Below are 17,973 nucleotides of genomic sequence, written 5' to 3' on the forward strand. Positions count from 1 at the left end.
AGAGTAGAGCTGAGCATCTTTCGCCCCCGGTCCCAGAACGTACACGTGTCGGCTTTGTTAGCAGCTTGTAGAGCAAGCGTCGCAAACAGAGATGCCACCAGAGCCACATAGATAACGAGGAAAGCAGCAGATAGAGACAATAGGGAGTGGTGAAGACTGTGGCCAAGTAGAAGGCAGTGCTTCGGCTGCGGGGGGAGCCACTGGTTAGCTGTGGTTGTTACCACTTGGGAAAGCAGACCCGGTGTTGCTCAAGAGAGGCCAGAGATCTGGAGTTTTCCATGCAAATCCTTAATTTGCAAAATCCTGTGAATGGGAGCTGGCCCATGAGAGGGTCCCGGAAGTGTTGCCAGAAAGATCCATTCGTGGGGTGGTTGGCCAGCTGCCTCTCCGCCAACCTGATGTTCACTGTCGGCTTTAATTTAGGCGATGTCTCCGCAAACGTATTGCTTGCAGTTTGGAAGATAAAAATCGCCCTTGTCCTGACATTTCTTTCATTCTAGGCCATTGGGAAGATTTTCTCTGGCCTCGCCCAGTGTGGGGCCTGGGGCTGCTTTGACGAGTTTAATCGAATCGACGCCTCTGTGCTGTCGGTCATCTCGTCCCAGATTCAGACGATCCGAAACGCTCTGATCCATCAGGTGACCACGTTCCAGGTGAGGCTGAGCGCGGGGCCTGCCTGGACCACATGCTCCAGGGCGGAAACCTCACCAGGTGCTGGGTAGTCGCCCTTCCGGACCAAGCTGCTGACAGATGATTTGACAGACTTCTTTCAAATTGAGATGGTTGGGTTTTCCAAAATTATCAGCATCTTTGACAGTTAAGGACTGCGCTATTCTAAGAACTTCGAACTAATTGCAGACATATGCAAAGTTGCTATCAGTGGGCAAGGCAGTGTTCTCAAATAAGTGATGTACAGAGCCCCCTTTAAAGGAGAAAAACATTTGTGGTCGCTTCCCAAGTTTGAGAAGGCAGCCTTAAAGGCAGCCTTAAAGATTAACGTCCCATGGGGTGCCTTGGGTGGCTCGGTCGGTTAAGCATCCAACCTCGGCTTAGGTCATGATCTCACAGTTTGTGAGTTCGAGCCCCGTGTCAGGTTCTGTGCTGACAGCTCAGAGGCTGGAGCCTGCTTCGGATTCTGTGTCTCCCTCTCTGTCTTCCCCTCCCCTGCTCACTCACACATTCTCTCTCAACACAACAAATAAATACAAACAAACAAACAAATACAATCCATTCCATCTGATGAAGCTGGATGAGAATTTGGAGAAGCATGATCTAATTCTATAATTCGCACACTCCAGAAGTGGGTTCTGTTAACAAAAGGGTCCAGAGTGGCCGGACCAGTCCCCTGCACCAGGGCCTCTCTGATCCCAGTGTACTTTGCTGCCCCTCCTGCCCCTGTGTCCCCATGTGCCCTGCACTCTTGTCACCTCATGACACTCGACCTGCAGACGCACCATGTCTTGTCACACCGTATGTGTCCCTGTCTGCCTGGAATCGTCTGTCCTTCCTTTGTGCCTGAAATCTCCTATATATTCTCTGAGGCCCTACAGAGCCTCAGAAGTTCGGGACCCAAATGTGGCTCAGGCTGGTGTGGATTCGCTTGGGGGTACCTCCCTGGCCCTAGCCACCCACCTGCTTTTCTGCCGGACCTCAGTGTGGCTCACTGTCGAGAGATTATGTAAACTAGGTACTGGTAAACATTTTCGGGATTCCCAGAAAGGCTTTGGGTGGATTTCCTTTTAATTCGTTCTTCTGAAATCGTTCAGGGCTGGGTTTACTGCTTGTGAGGGAGGGAAATTGAACCTGCAATGCGTTCAGGTTAAATAATAAATAACCCGTCTGTCATCTCTGGGGGGCAGTCTGGGCCTCCTGTGGATATTGGGACATGGGTGGGAGTGGTCTCAGTGCAGCCCGGGGGGACGAGACAGGGGGAGCATCAGCTACCTGCTGGGCTGCCCCCCCTTGTCACCGAGGCCACCCGTGCCTCATAAAAATAGAATTTCCAGGGGCGCCTGGGTGGCGCAGTCGGTTAAGCGTCCGACTTCAGCCAGGTCACGATCTCGCGAGGTCTCACGTGATCTCGCGTGAGTTCGAGCCCCGCGTCGGGCTCTGGGCTGACGGCTCGGAGCCTGGAGCCTGTTTCCGATTCTGTGTCTCCCTCTCTCTCTGCCCCTCCCCCGTTCATGCTCTGTCTCTCTCTGTCCCCAAAATAAATAAAAACGTTAAAAAAAAAAATTAAAAAAAAAAATAGAATTTCCTATTTTTTGTCTCTATGGTGGACCAGTGAAAGAAATAAAATAGTAAGCTCTTAGCAAAAAAAAGTTGAGGCAGGTGAAACTCAACTGTAGGCTAAAGAAATTCAAAATGTTGAGATTCCTGCAGTTTGTTGGTCCCCGAGGCACCCGGAGGATGAAGAGGTGGGAAGGGTTGATGTCCAGGCGCCCGGGGGGCGGGGTTGAGGCTGGATGCGGGGAGTCACAGGTAACCTGAATGAAAATCCACTTTGCGTGGGGCGCCAGACTGTGTGCTCGAGCACAGATCGCCTCGCTCAATCGCCAAACCTTGCGGAAAGGGAAACCGACTCAGAGAAGTTAGGTAACCTGTTGGCGCTCACACAGCACCTCGGACCATCCCCAGGCTGCACTCCTTCCCCCCAGCTGCCACTTCTCAAGTGTGCAGACCCTTGATTTGGATCAGAGTTTGGGGAGGGCAAGCCTTGCCCCCTAGAACACTCAGGCCATAAGCACGAGGGCTCTACGTTTAACACCCGGAAACGGAAGGGAGCTGAAGGTGATGTCTGCCGGCCGTAACCCCCTTCTTTTCCTGTCACCCTCCAGTTTGAAGGGCAGGAGATCTCCCTGGACTCGAGAATTGGCATCTTCATCACCATGAATCCCGGCTACGCTGGCCGCACGGAGCTGCCCGAGTCAGTGAAGGCCCTCTTCAGGCCCGTGGTGGTGATCGTGCCCGACCTGCAGCAGATCTGTGAGATCATGCTCTTCTCGGAGGGCTTCCTCTGGGCCAAGGTGAGGCCTTGTGGTTGCCGGGCCCAGGCTCCGCCCTGGCTCTGCTTTCCGACTGGGGGCTTGGCAAATTTGCATTCTGTGTGGCTTGCTTGCTTGGTGTCTGTCTGTCTGTCTGTCTGTCTGTCTCTCTCCCCCCCCCTTCTCCTGCCCCTTTTGAAAATTGTGAGTCTTATTTTCAAATAATTTGACTCCCAAGAAGTGACAAGCAAAGCGCAGGGAGTTCTGTGTGCCCCTCCCCCAGCTTCCCCAGGGATGACACCTGACACCCCCAAGGCTGGTTGTCAGAACCGGGAAAGTGATGCGGGCGCTGTGCTTTTAGCTCAGCTACAGACTTTATCTGGATTCCGTCGGGTTTGCTTGTTCATAGAGCAGTTCCATCTGAGCACCCGTACGTCCGTTTTCTTTGTAGAATGATGTCCCTTTGCTCTCGGGTCATTTTCTTTCTTTCTTTATCATTATCTTTGATCACAAAAGACGCTGGCCAAAAAGATGACTGTCCTGTACAAGCTGGCCCGGGAACAGCTCTCCAAGCAACACCACTATGATTTTGGACTGAGAGCCCTGAAATCGGTGTTGGTAATGGCTGGAGAGCTGAAGAGAGGCTCTTCGGAACTTAGAGAGGTAGGGACCACGTGTACCCACGTCCTCTGGGTCTTCGGTTCCCACGTACCTGACAACTGCCGGGATGGGTGACGGGCTACCATATGGTACTCATGGGAAAGGTTTAGCCTTAGCTGTCACTTCACTGGGTTGCTGGCCTCAGTTGGGTCTCTTAGCCATTATATGTTTTGTTTTGTTTTGTTTCTAATTTGATTTATTACCATAGGTCAATTTCAGTGTCTCCACGGCACCACAGTTTCTGATGCCTCTGATCAATCCACAATTGCAGGATGGTGGGGTGGAGGGATGGGGATAAACCCAGGCCTCAAGAAAGCACGTGTACGAATTTTGTGTCTTTTTCCTCTTTGCAATGAAAGCACAGGACCTACTCTGAAGCAGACTTCAGTCAGTGCTGCTCTGTGGGCAACAGGTTCACGTTTTTCTCTGGAGACTGTGCTGACAATGCTTCGTGTCTTATAATTTATAGAAAATTTCATTTTATATTTCATAAGAGGATTCCTAGACCAGTCTCCGGGTCTTTCAGAAATATCTTTAAAGATGTCCGTTTCATTCCATCCAGGATGTGGTGCTGATGAGGGCCCTTCGAGACATGAATCTGCCCAAGTTTGTATTTGAGGACGTCCCTCTTTTCCTCGGTTTGATTTCCGATCTGTTTCCTGGACTGGACTGCCCGCGTGTTCGCTACCCCGATTTTAATGACGCCGTAGAGCAGGTGCAGCAGGAGAACGGCTACATTGTCTTACCTGTCCAGGTAAGGCAGCGTGAAATGACTTCACGGGCTTCTTCTGGGTCCTTTCCATTGTTTTTGTTTGTTTGTTTTTCATTAAACTATAAATAATATAACATTTACTGTCTTAACCATTTTTCCCTGCCTTTTTTTTTTTTTTTTTTTTAGTGTGGTAAGGTACACATACCATAAAAATTTCCATCTTACCCAGTTTTAGTCCAGGGTAGTAGTGTTAAGTATATTCATATCGTGAAACAGATCTTCAGAACTTTTCCATCGTGTGAAACTGAGACTCTGTCCCCGTTAACCAGCGACTCCCCCCTCCCCTCCGTTTCCCCAGCCCCTGGCACCTACCTGGCACCCAGCCTTCTGCTTCTATGAATCTGACTCCTTTGGGGACTTCACGTAAGTGGAATCCTGAGGTATTTGTCCTTTTGTGACTGGCTTCTTTCACTTTGCAAGTTTTCACGGCTCATCCGTGTAATAGCATGTGTCGGAATCACCTTCCTTTTTAAGGCAGAATCGTTTCCCGCTGTATGTACATATCACCCACCCATTGTTTTTGGCATAATATGATAACTGCAGTGTTTTGCTTTGGGGTCCAACCATTTAATGTTCTCTCCCCACCCCATCTTTTTTTTTTTTTCCAGAGTCACACATGTAAGGAAAACTAAATGAAATGTTACCGATAAGATTTTGATCATCCCAAGTCTGTAAGGTTGTATATGTCATCATTAAGCCATGAACTGCCACAGTGTTCTGCTGAGGGTCCAAATGCCTAAAGCTTCAGGACCAGGGTGGCCGCCTCTGGTCGGGCTATCTCGGGGCATCAGGCTACCCAGAGGCCTCAGGCTGGGGCAGCGGGTACTGGCCACAGATGAGAGAGCTCTTGGCACCTTTCCTGGCCCTGAGGTTTTCCTCTGGATGTGGTTGTTTAAAACAATGGGTTTTCTGGTGGGAATGTAAAATGGTGCAGCGGCTATTAGAAAAACAGCCCGGCAGTTCCCCAAGAAGTTACACACAGACTTAACCATATGACCTGTGTATCTCCCCAAGAGAAATGACATGTGTCCACACAAAAACTTGTAAACAAATGTTTGTAGCAGCATTACCTGTAAGAGGGGAAAAATGAAAACGTGCAAATGTCCACCCATAGATGAATAAGCAAAATGCGATCTATCCGTGCAATGGGATTTTACTCAGCCACGAAGGAGAATCAAGTCCTGACCCACGATATAATGTGCATAAACCCTGGAAACATGCTGAAAGTAGCCAGACACAAAGGCCCACATATACCGTGTGATTCCATTTATGTCATTCCATTTATTTATGGAGAGTGGGCAGATCCATGGGAACAGACGGCACATGAACAGCGCCAGTAGCTGGGGGCAGGGCTTGGAAGGGTTGACTATGGGTGCAGAGTTTTGGGGGTGGGGGAACGTGTGATGAAAACCTTCTAAGATTGAAGGTCGTGATTGTGCCCATACTAAAACCCACCGACTCGCACACTTGAAATGGGTGAACTGCAGGGTAAGTGAATTATAGCTCAATAAAGCTGTTTTAAAAAAAGCTGCGTTACCCTAGCTACCAACGTTTGCCCCACAGGTGGATAAAGTGGTTCAGATGTTCGAGACCATGTTGACCCGCCACACGACCATGGTGGTGGGGCCCACGGGAGGGGGCAAGTCCGTCGTCATTAACACCCTGTGTCAGGCCCAGACCAAGTGAGTATGACCCCGAGGAGGGGGCCTCGTTGCCCGGTCGTGGTGGTATCACCTAGTTACACTTTGCTTTCTCGATTCCTAGGAAGTGAGGTTTGTCTTAAAACAAACCCTTTTCTTTTTATTTTTGGTTCTCATTTTAAATCATGAAAGTAAAAAGTTCATTCGTGTTTGAAACTACATTCAGCTACCACGGGGAAGACATTTTCAAGCCAGGGTGTAATCCAGTCAGAAAGGAATGTGAAACATTTTTAATACCTTAGCTTCATGGCCACCGATTATTTTCATGACCCAGTCAGCTTCAGAATCGCATGCAATACAGAGTGAAACATACAGTCCTCAAAACTGAAATCTGAACACGTCAGTGTCCTAAACACCACTTTAGACTCGAAGTGTCTCGATTTGTTTCATTGCTGAGTTAGTCCACCTATTTTTATTTATTTTTGTTTTTATTTTTTTAAGAGAGAGAGTGAGCTTTCCTTTTTTTTTTTTTTTAAATGTTTGTTTATTTTTGAGAGAGACAGAGACAGAATGCAAGTGGGTTAGGGGCAGAGAGAGAGGGAGACACAGAATCCGAAGCGGGCTCCAGGCTCTGAGCGGTCAGCACAGAGCCCGACGTAGGGCTCGAACCCACGAACCGTGAGATCATGACCTGAGCCAAAGTCAGACGCTTAACTGACTGAGCCACTCAGGCGTCCCTAGTTCACCTATTTTAGAAGGCAAAACAGTGACCCTTGTGTGCATCACCCTGTGACCGGGATCATCTGTGAGGGAAGTATTTCACAAACAACCTTATAAAGATATTTTGAAAATTAACTGGTTAAGTTGTATTTTCTTGGTGTTCAGGTTGCTCCTTCAAAGTGAGGCAGGACGCTCACCATTATGCATCCCTTGTTATGGTATCAGCGTGGCCAAAAACGGAGTGTCCCCTCCCCAGATGAGTTAACCATTGCCAGCCCAGTGGGAGCTAGGAAAGGGATCTCACACTCCTGATACAGAACATTCTAAAGACCTGGAGTGAGTTGTCGTGCCCATCCTTGTCCTGAAAACAGGTTTTCTCACCTCTCGCTCTCCTCCTAAGTAATAACTAGGTCCCAGAAAGACTTCGCTGCATGCGAATATTCCAGCAAAAATCTAAATCAAGACTTACGATCTTTGTGATGTTAACATTTCTAGATAGTCTATATAAGATCAGTGAGTAAGTGACTGCCATTTTTCCTTAATTCTTCTTATGTTTCTTATGAGAAGGCCAATGGACAGTGGCTCCCTGGCTTCAAGGGGGCTGCACCATAGCCCTCCTGCCTTTTGTTAATTAATTCATTGCTAGGTAGTTGATAGAACTGTCACATACGTGTGTGTATTTGCACGCCACCATTATTTTTAGGTAGTTAATTATGAACTGTTTGTGCGAGGTGTGGTTTTCTGTAGACGAATTCATCCCATCGTGTTGCAGGAATTTGCAGGCATTATGGTGGCAAATACCCCATCCACATGACGTACAAAGTCAGCAGCACAGAGCAGACATCCCGTAGATACGAGAGATTGAACGTTAGTGGTCCAAGGGTGTGTTACGTAGTCCTGGACGACTGTTGTCTCCTGTAAGCGAATTATGAAATCTTTACGTAAATCGTCACAGGCACGACTACGTAACTTAGCTTCTCATTGCCCTGAAAAGGCAAGGCTCTGCCTTCAGTTCAGACCTTGCTTGTGCTGGGGCCATATTTTTGGTGAAACATGGTTCCCTTGCATTAAAAAAATTTTTTTTAAGTTTACTTATTTTTGAGAGAGAGACAGAGTGTGAGTGGGGGAGGGGCAGAGAGAGGGAGACACAGAATGTGAAGCAGGCTCCAGGCTCCGAGCTGTCGGCACAGAAGCTGATGCAGGGCTCGAACCCACGGATTGTGAGATCATGACCTGAGCCGAAGTCGGACGCTCAACTGGCTGAGCCACGCAGGCGACCCTGTTCCCTTGCATTTAGTGTAAGCCATTGATGGTAATGGAGAAGCCCAGGGGAGAGTTTGTGTGGGTTGCATTTGAAATTTTGGACTGGATCCCAGACATCTAACCCCCGCCTAGGCAGCCCAGACTGTTTTCCTAATGTGTAGTCCACCTGGACCACAGCTGCAGCTTCTCTCCTTGGGTTTAGGCTCGGGCTGATGACGAAGTTGTACATCCTAAACCCCAAAGCCATGAGTGTCATAGAGCTCTATGGCATCCTGGACCCCACCACCCGAGACTGGACAGACGGGGTGCTGTCGAACATCTTCCGGGAGATCAACAGGCCGACGGATAAGAAGGAGCGAAAGTGAGTACGTTTGTAAATGGGAGAGAGCCTGGGTTAGCCTCATATTAATTATCTGAATGTTATAGGTAAAGAAAAAAAAAGGTAATGTATAGTATTGTAGTTTCATGCATGGACGCCCACAGACTTAGAGTCAGATGTCGAAGGCCCTGCTCACAAAGTGCCAGATGCCATGTCAATTCTCTGTGTGTTATCTCTGTCTCCTCAACTGCTAGGATACTCTGCTCTCTATAAGGATACTTGTCCTTGGATAAGGGCCCACCTGGGTAATCCAAGATGCTGTCATCTTGAGATCCTTAACGCCTGCAAAAATCTTTTCTTCCCCCCAAATAAGGTCACAGTCACAGGTTCTGGATGGACATATCTTTTGGGAGCCACCATTCAACCCATTATACACGGATAGGGTATATGAAATACTTTCCTTTGCTCTTAACCTTACCATAAGAAAAGTTGGTGTCAAAACCAGTGACCAATAGCAATTGATATTCTCAGTTTTAAGAAAAGACTGAGACTGTGATCCTATCCGTCTCCACACACAGCTGCTGCTCAGCTCCAGCAGATTGTTCCCAGGCAGGAGCACAGGTCTGCGTTTTCAGCCTTCTGGGTTGCAAGAGAAGCAAGAAATTCAGATTTTTGTGTGAAGTTGCATTATTCTTCAGTGTCAGTGACTGACTCACACAGATATTATGGTTTGTTTTTTTCCTTTTGATTTTATGGGTCAAACCTCTGGATCCAGTTGGGTGCTCTGTGTCAGGTCCCGGCTACAGAACCCTGGGAAAAAGACATTCGTCATGAATGGGGAAGGGACACCAAGTTCCATAAGAAAGCCTGGCTTACTTTTCTTGGGTTGCTATAGGTATATTTTATTTGATGGTGATGTGGATGCTCTGTGGGTGGAAAACATGAATTCTGTGATGGACGACAACAGGCTGTTGACGTTGGCCAATGGTGAGCGCATTCGGCTTCAAGCGCACTGTGCTCTGCTCTTTGAGGCAAGTAGTGATGAAAAATAATTTTTAATATGTCTTGCAGTTAAGAATTTAAATGTTTATTAAATTGGTAATAAATATAGATGACCAAAGAAAACCCAAACAGTGCAAGAAGAGTTTTTTTTTTTTTTATTTTTTTTTTCAACGTTTTTTATTTATTTTTGGGACAGAGAGAGACAGAGCATGAACAGGGGAGGGGCAGAGAGAGAGGGAGACACAGAATCGGAAACAGGCTCCAGGCTCCGAGCCATCAGCCCAGAGCCCGACGCGGGGCTCGAACTCACGGACCGCGAGATCGTGACCTGGCTGAAGTCGGACGCTTAACCGACTGCGCCACCCAGGCGCCCCTCTTCCTGTATCAAGTTTACACAGTATCTACGCTATGACTGCTATGAAAGCAAGAGTTCATCTCTCACAACACTAGCTCACTCCCCTCCTCAGAATACTAAACTAAACTGATTGTTACATCAGTTAAATCAGTAAAAAGTATTTGCATTATTATGAATATGGAAATATTTACCATAGAGCCAACTAGTATACTGATATTACGTTTACTTTCTTTTTGAGCCTTTTTTTTTTTGGTCTTAGTTTGTAGTTGCCTTCTTTTTTTCTCTCACACCATTTGCCTTTAATTTTCTTTTCATTTGTTTTTGCAAACTTTCTATCATAGCCTCTGAACCTGTTTCATAGCTGTGGCCCTGAGACTTGTTTTCACTTCAGCTTAATGTTAAAGTTGTTCCTAAGTTGGCCTGCAAAATTCACTGATGCATGCGTATTTCCTTACCTTATTGGCTGACTGAACGGTGTCTTTTTTTTTTTCTCATCAAGAGATAGGTGTGTTAATATTGCTGGTTTAGATGGGTATGTATTAAGTTTTATACTACCCAATATCAACTATGTTTTAAAAAATGAAGAAAAAAAATACTGAAAGGAAAACAGTCCAAAACAATGTTTATTTCTTGGTGTTGGTATTTTGGGTAACTTATTTTCTTCTCTGTAGTTTTCTATTTTTGTCAGATATTCTACAGCATATTAATTTTCATATTAATTTATAGTAAAAGAAAAGTTAAAAAGGTGCTACATCAGAAATGTATAACCTTCCCATGAGAAACCTAAGTGTTCAGTTGGAAGCCTCATGAAAGCTATGTTAATCTGGGCATGACTTGGGTTTTATGCAGTTGTGAAAACTTTGACCAAAGCAAAGGCCTTTAAACATGCCGTTCAGCTGTTCATAGCTTTAGACATGACTGATTTCCTTTATTTCTCTAGGTTGGAGATTTACAGTATGCCTCTCCTGCAACTGTGTCTCGATGTGGAATGGTTTATGTGGATCCTAAAAACTTGAAATATCAACCGTACTGGAAAAGATGGGTTAATCAAATACAAAACAAGGTGAAAATTATTTCTAAAATGAGCTTAAAAGTTATTAGTATTCATGCCTAGCTGAATAAACATAATCCAGGAGGATGTTTGTAGTTAAAGCCATGACCTTGACCTTGATCTGCCTGTGATCTTAAGCAGTGTCAGAGCATCAATAAATTGGATGAAATCTGGAAGACACACTTACTAGATTTCCAGATAATTCCATAGCTGGTGGGATAGGGGATAGGTAATCTTTTTTTTTTCTTTCATTTCTTAAGCTTATGTATTTATTTTGAGAGAGAGGGAGGGAGGGAGGGAGGGAAGGAAGAGACAAGCTGGGGAGGGGCAGAGAGAAAGGTGGACAGAGGATCTGAAGCAGGTTCTATGCTGATAGCACAGAGCCTGATGCGAGGCTCAAACTCACAAACTGTGAGATCATGACCTGAAGTCGGACGCTTAACCAACTGAGCCACCTAAGCGCCCCAGGGCTACGTGATGATTTCAGTAGTCTAGATCAAGGGTTGACATTTTTTTTTCCTGTAAAAGGATTGAGTAATATTTTAAACTTTGTGGGCCGGCTGGTTTCTTTTGCAACTACTCAACTATATCATCGTGGTATGAAAGCAGCTAAAGTACATGAATGGTCATGTCTATGTACCAATAAAATTTTATTTACACAAAGAAGTGGCAGGCCAGGTTTGGCTTGTGGGTTGTAGTTGGCAACTCCTGCTGCAGCCAAGCCCAGCTGTTGAGAGACTTCTCTCTAGAGGGGCCCAGCTTTTGCTGAATTGGATGAATGCAATGTGAAGGACCTAGCTTGTCATGTAATTGAGTTCTGACGGTTTTAGTTGACCTCAAACCATGTCATGTGTCACATGGCTGCTAAAATGTGTATTGTAACAAAAGGCTTCATTGAAAAGTATAGAGATAGGTGTGACAGTCATGTGAAGGTAGTGCCTTGACCACACACCCAGGACACCATGACTGCATTCTCAAAGCGACACAGGTGGTTTGGGTGTATCACTGGAAGGACTGCTAGGCTGATGGTGAATTGGAAACCAGGACATAATTATCCCAGAGAAGAGAAGACCGAGGGAAGCATGATAGGACCATTGGAGGCACCGTCGTAAGGGAGAGAGAGTTGTGTCAAGGCCCGTGCGATCCCTGGTGGTCTCCTCAGTGCCTTGATATAGGGAGAGGGGCTTCCACTGCTTTGCACTCTTTGCAAGATGACTGTGGCCGCCCCACTTGAACTTGATGATAATCAGCCCCATTTCTGTCAAATGGGACCTGTTATCCTCCCTCCCTCCCAGGTGGCGGGGTAGATGCTATGGCAGTGAAACGAAGTGCTTTGCAATGAAAGTGCACCGTGAAGGGCAAATCTCTCCACAAACGGAAGGCGCTGTTATCGGGGTTTACTCACCTGCCAAATCTACCCTTCATCAGAAGACCTTTCTCATCCCCCTTTCGCCAAGATCAGCTTTCTACTAACTTCCCCTTAAATAAAGGAGCCCTCGAAAATGCATTGCAATTCTGCTCTTTTATAGGCAGAGCAAAGCAATTTAGAGAGTCTCTTTGAGAAGTATGTGCCCTATCTCATCGATGTGATTGTGGAAGGGACAGTGGATGGAAGACGAGGCGAGAAGCTGAAGACCGTCGTTCCGCAGACAGACCTAAATATGGTGAGAAAATATCCCTGTTAGCAAAGAGAGATGCTTCCCTAAAGGTGGACCCACAGGTCAAGGGAAGCAGAGATGCCAGACCTGTAACGTCACAGGTTGCTTTCTTTGGCGACCCCGTGCAGGACAAGGTGCCAGGCTCCATCTGATGGAACCGATAGGGTGGGTCATAGGTTCCCACCGCGCTGGGACCTGGGATCCCGAGGTTTATGACCAGAACTGACCCTGGGGTGGGGGAGTGGAATGAATGGGCTGATCCGGGATTTGCCTGGGCACTAGGTAACCCAGTTAACCAAGATGTTGGATGCACTACTCGAAGGAGAAATAGAGGAACCGGACCTTCTGGAGTGCTATTTCTTAGAGGCTCTGTACTGTTCTCTGGGAGCTGCTCTGCTCGAGGATGGAAGGATTAAATTTGACGAATGCATTAAACGCCTTGCTTCTTTGCCTTCTGTTGATACGGAAGGGGAATGGGCCAGCCCCGGGGAGCTGCCAGGTACGATCTGGGCGTAGCCTGTTTTCCTACTCACAGCGCTTTGGGGGGAGGGTTTTGGAGGAAGTGACCTTGCTCTTCCATACGTATGCCCGTACGGGTTTTCCAGCTCGTTGGCTTCTGTAGACACACGTGCAATGGTCAGACCCCCCGGGGTACCCTCAGGAGTTCCAGCGTGTGAGCTGCTAGAGCAGAAGCCGCACTGGCTTGTCTTGTTGAGTCTAAACTCCTCCCCACCCCAGCACTCCCACCCTGGCACCCTGAGTTTAGTTAGGCGCTCGCTTCCTTTGCTGTTTAAGGTTTTGGAAATTTTCACGCTTTGCGTGACTTTGAGTTTCTTCTCCTTTGAATTTCTCTGCCTGTTTTTTTAAGACCACCTCTCTAATTTTCATCTGCTGTATTCCCGAGTATTTTCACAGGAGGTGATCAAGGGTGGATCCGTAGGTCCTTCTTAGGAGATCTTCGTATTAAGGTTTTTAGGTTGCGGGTGAAGAAGGTGCATCCTCCAAGAACGACGTGTGATGAAAACCTGCCTTTTTCAGGAACTCTGTGTAACGCTACGATCCATCTTTGTCTAGTTCTTCAAAAAAACTTTTTTTAGCGTTTATTTATTTTTGAGAGAGAGAGAGAGAGACAGAAGACAGACTGTGAGTGGGGGAGGGGCAGAGAGAGAGAGGGGGACACAGAAACCCAAGCGGGCTCCAGGCTCTGAGCTTTCAGCAGAGTCCAACACGGGGCTCGAACCCACCAACCGGGAGATCATGACCTGAGCCAAAGTTGGACACTCAGCCAACTGAGCCACCCCGGCATCTCATCTTTGTCTAGTTCTTCATGATATTTGAACATGACTTGGCCGGTCACCATCTTTCTAAGCTGTATCCTATCATCATTACCTGGGGCGTTCTTTGTAAACGGCAAAGTAAAGTGGTCCCAGGGCTTCCTAATGGGGAGCATTGTGCTCTCCACCCTCCTGCTCGGGTGCCGGCTTCCTTGCTGGGCTCCTCCTGAGCTGTCTCTTCTGTTTCCCTCCTACCAACTCCCTCCCAGCTGCTCTTGGACCTGCTCAGGGGAAACCTTCTACGGCCTTCTAGAGACGTCTCTCCACCTCTTTCCTGTGAAAGCCACGAGTCCTCGAAAGGTTGGCTTCGAGCTCCGTCTTCTCATCCCACTGGCTTCTCAGCCAACAGCCACCCACCCCCCTTTCAAATCCCGGCTCCCCTGGAAGTGCTTCCAGTGAGCGTGTCTGCTGCTGTCTCCACCAGAGCCCACGGGCCTTGGCATCCTCACCATCCCGACCTTGCCTGGCATCCGACGTGGCTGACCACTTCCTGCCCTCTTGAAATGTTCCTCCTCTTCCCTGCCAGCCGCTCGTCCGTCTCCTTCCTCTCCTCGGGGTTTGGTCTTCCAGCCTCCTTTCGTGCTTCAAGTCCTTGCTCCCAGCTTCGGCCTACCAGTCTCCTTCCCTCCTGAGCCTTCTCCTCGTTCCCTCTCGCTCTGTCCTACTGCAATCTGTCTGTGGGTTGTCTATCATTCATCTATCTACTCGTGTATCTGTTGTCTATCTGCCTTCCATCTGTCTATCTGTCTATCATCTATATCTATCATCTACCCACCTATTATCTCTCTATCACCTGTCTGTCCACCTTGCACATCGGTGACCCTGACACTTTCTTCCCCCCACCCCAGCCCGTCACTTCAGCCTGTCGATCTCCACCCCCACATCTCTTGGGAGCTCTCTTGTCGGCTCTCCCCTGGGTAAGGTGGGAGCCTCACTGACAGATCTCCCAGTCTCCACTCACCTCCTCCAGATCCATTTTCCACTGATCTGATCTCTGCAGAGGCAGACCCGATCACGGGTCCCACTGGAGACTAATGTCACACGCCCAGGACCGACAGGGTGGAGAACAAGCCCCTGAAATGCCCTGCCAGGCTCTTCACGCAACAGCCCCGCAACCCTTGTAGCATTGCCTCATCTGCCCACCGTGTGCAGTCCTCACTTACTCCTTTCTGTTCCTCCAGCCACCCCGCCGTGCTCTCTTCTCCCTGACAGCCTCCCAGTGGCCCCCAGTTCTCTTGGCTCAGGACTCATGCTTCAGGTCTCAGACTGGATGGCATCTCCTTTGGGACGGCTTCCTCCCCGTGCTGGCTGCAAAATTTGGTATTGCTGGGGCCTCCGGGTGGCAGTCTCTCTGGGAGCAGGTGCACAAGGAACCTTTCTTAGAGCTGATTTGCACCTGCGCTTGCCCTGTCGCGGAACGTAGCGCTCCGCGTTGACATTGCCTGTTGACTTGCCTCCATTCCGCCCCCCACCCGGCCGCCAACAACTGTAAGCCTAGGTTCCAGGGTTGTCCGCCACCGAGCTCTCTCGTCCCCAGGGAGGGGGCTCAGTGTGTACCTGCCCAGTGGACGGGAGTGTAAGTTCGAAGTACTCAGTTAAGTTGCCGTCCAGGGGGCGGGTAGCATCAGTTCGTTTTATGCGTGTCCCGGAGCTGACTGTATTTCCGTGTCTACGACTGAAGCGAAATGGACCATTATGTACCACAGGTCACCTCCCGACCATGTATGACTTTCATTTCGATTCTGCACAGAAGAAATGGATACCGTGGAATAAATTAGTTCCTGAATACGTTCACGTCCGCGAGAGGAAATTTATCGACATCCTGGGTGAGTGAGAACCAAAGCCCTGTTCTCAGCGTATGGCTCTTGTCCTGTGAGGAAGTGAAAAAGATCCGGGGGCCTCCGTGGCCCCCTGAGTCCCACCCAGAGCGTTGGTTCGGATAAACTGAAAAGGTTGAGCCGTGGGTCTCACCAAGAGGGTGGCGTTTCTGATTCTGTTTATGTGTGGCTGGCTCTGAGCGTCTTCAGATGTCTGTGGTTCTCAGCTGTCACCTGACAGGTGGGGTGGGGATAGGACAGTCCGCTCTGCCCTCCCCCCCCCCCCCAAGTCTCCACAGGCCCCCTGCAGCCTGGAGAGCTGGCCGGCTGTGCGAAGGGATGAAGGAAGAAAGCGAGAGGAATGAGCAGGGCAGCGTGTCGTGAGAAGGGCTGCCTCGCGAGGTCGTCCACCACGGACGTTTAATGGGTTGTGCCGTATTTTTTAACGCACCCCTCTGGCTATTTAGAGAACGTAGTGGCAGGATGACTTCCCGAAACAAACGTCTGGGTTTGGTTCCGATGGAATGAGACCTACCCATTTCCCCAGGAACCAGTCAGGACTAAAAGCAACCAGTGCAGGAGCAAGCCAGACCTGGTTTTGTGGTTTCGTTCTGTCTTTGGAGGAAGTTGTTGGTCAGGAAACCAAACCCTGCAGATGTGTGACTGATGTAAGCCATGGAGAAACTGAGTTTTTAACATCCCAAGTATACGTCAGAGTCGGACATGAAGAATGGTTTGGGGCTTGTGAATCTGGACCGTAGCAGTGACCGCACCGCTGTAGAAATGTACCAAATGCACCAAAACATACCCTTAAAATGGGTGAATTTTATGGTGTTTAAGCGATGCCTCCGTAGAGCTATTAAAAATAACGATTGGGGCAGTGAGATTCCAGACGGTAGCCGTATACTCATTTTCAAGGTCACGTCTTGGGGTTTTGCCGACGCTTTTTATGGGACGTTCGGAATTCCGTGAAACTCCAGGTTGCCGCATGCTTCCCTTTGACGTTTCTGTGATGCCCCCCTCCTATCGTGTTCCCCAGTTCATACAGTGGATACAATGCGCACCACCTGGATGCTGGAACAGATGGTCAAGATCAAGCAGCCGGTTCTTTTGGTTGGGGAATCTGGCACCTCTAAGACAGCCACTACCCAGAACTTCCTCAAAAATCTGAACGTGGAGATGAACGTAAGTCGTGGTTGGTATCCTGCTGGGTAACAAATCGCCCCCGCGCGTAGCAGCCCAGGGCAGCAGACGCTTACTGTCGCACCATTTCTGCGCGTCAGGGATCTGGGCATGGCTTAGTTGGGCGGTTCTCGCTCACGCTCTGTCCTGAGACTGCTGTCCAGCGGTTGGCCGGGGCTGGAGGCCTGGTGGGGGGGGGCTGGAGGGCCCTCTTCCAAGATGGTGGGCCTCAGTTCCCCACTATGTGGACGTCTCCGAGGGCTGCCGAGTGACCTCTTGATATCGCAGCCTGCTTCTGCCAGAGCGCACATCCACGACGGAGCAAATCGTATGCCACGCTGCTTTTGGTGACCTAGGAAATCACCTTCCCTCGCTTCGGCCATGGTCTGTGGGTGACACGGAGACCACCGTGAATCACCTTGGCCTGTGGGAGGGGGCTACGCGGGTGAATGAGTACCTGGAGGGTGAGGGTGGACGGGGGTCATCTTGGAGGCCGGCCGTCTCTTTATTCATCACCTTGCTGTGGTTTTGAAAACCTCAAGGTTTTCCTTTATTTCCTCCAGGCCTGTGTTAAATGTGGGAGGGTCCGACATGTGGGGGACACTGAGCTAGCTGGGTGCCACAGGGACAGACAAGAGCGAACTTGCAGTCAGTTCTGGAGGGACTCACAGTTGGGTGGGGGGGAGACAAATTCGGAAACGAACCCTGTGAAACATGACACTGCAGAACGTGCCAGGGACCTAAGACATTAGGAAGGGGGGTGCCAGGGGCGCCTGGGGGCTCAGTCAGTTAAGCATCCAGCTCTTGATTTCAGCTCAGGTCCTGATGTCACGGTTCATGGGTTCGAGCCCCTCCTTGGGTTCTGCGCTCACAGTGTGGAGCCTGCTTGGGATTTTCTCTCTGTCTCTGTCCCTCCCTTGCTCACACTCTCACGCTCTCTCTCTCTCTCTCTCTCAAAATAAATACACTTAAAAAAAAATAAAGAGGGGTGCCTGGGTGGCTCAGTTGGTTGAGCTTCCGACTTTGGCTCAGGTCAAGATCTCACGGTTCGTGAGTTCGAGCCCTGTGTCGGGCTCTGTGCTGACAGCTCAGAGCCTGGAGCCTGTTTCAGATTCTGTGTCTCCCTCTCTCTCTGCCCCTCCCCTGCTCGCACTCTGTCTCCCTCTGTCTCAAAAATAAACACTAAAAAAAAAAAAAAAAAAAAAAAAAAAAAAGG

General features: G+C 48.9%; 1 protein-coding gene across 2 annotated transcripts in view; it reads left to right on the plus strand.

The window, feature by feature from the left end:
• DNAH10 (dynein axonemal heavy chain 10) overlaps positions 1 to 17,973 on the plus strand; it is a 144,042-nt gene that overhangs the window by 77,349 nt on the left and 48,720 nt on the right. For both annotated transcript variants that reach the window (XM_040444042.1, XM_040444043.1), the window contains 12 exons: positions 501 to 653; positions 2,838 to 3,026; positions 3,501 to 3,647; positions 4,207 to 4,398; positions 5,980 to 6,098; positions 8,242 to 8,400; positions 9,254 to 9,389; positions 10,656 to 10,778; positions 12,296 to 12,430; positions 12,707 to 12,923; positions 15,465 to 15,584; positions 16,615 to 16,760. In XM_040444042.1, coding sequence (XP_040299976.1) covers positions 501 to 653; positions 2,838 to 3,026; positions 3,501 to 3,647; positions 4,207 to 4,398; positions 5,980 to 6,098; positions 8,242 to 8,400; positions 9,254 to 9,389; positions 10,656 to 10,778; positions 12,296 to 12,430; positions 12,707 to 12,923; positions 15,465 to 15,584; positions 16,615 to 16,760 — 1,836 coding nt within the window. The remainder of the gene's footprint in view (positions 1 to 500; positions 654 to 2,837; positions 3,027 to 3,500; positions 3,648 to 4,206; positions 4,399 to 5,979; positions 6,099 to 8,241; positions 8,401 to 9,253; positions 9,390 to 10,655; positions 10,779 to 12,295; positions 12,431 to 12,706; positions 12,924 to 15,464; positions 15,585 to 16,614; positions 16,761 to 17,973) is intronic.

Source organism: Herpailurus yagouaroundi, unplaced genomic scaffold (genome assembly GCF_014898765.1).
Source record: "Herpailurus yagouaroundi ecotype Mexico unplaced genomic scaffold, PumYag 191, whole genome shotgun sequence".
Lineage (NCBI taxonomy): Eukaryota > Metazoa > Chordata > Mammalia > Carnivora > Felidae > Herpailurus > Herpailurus yagouaroundi.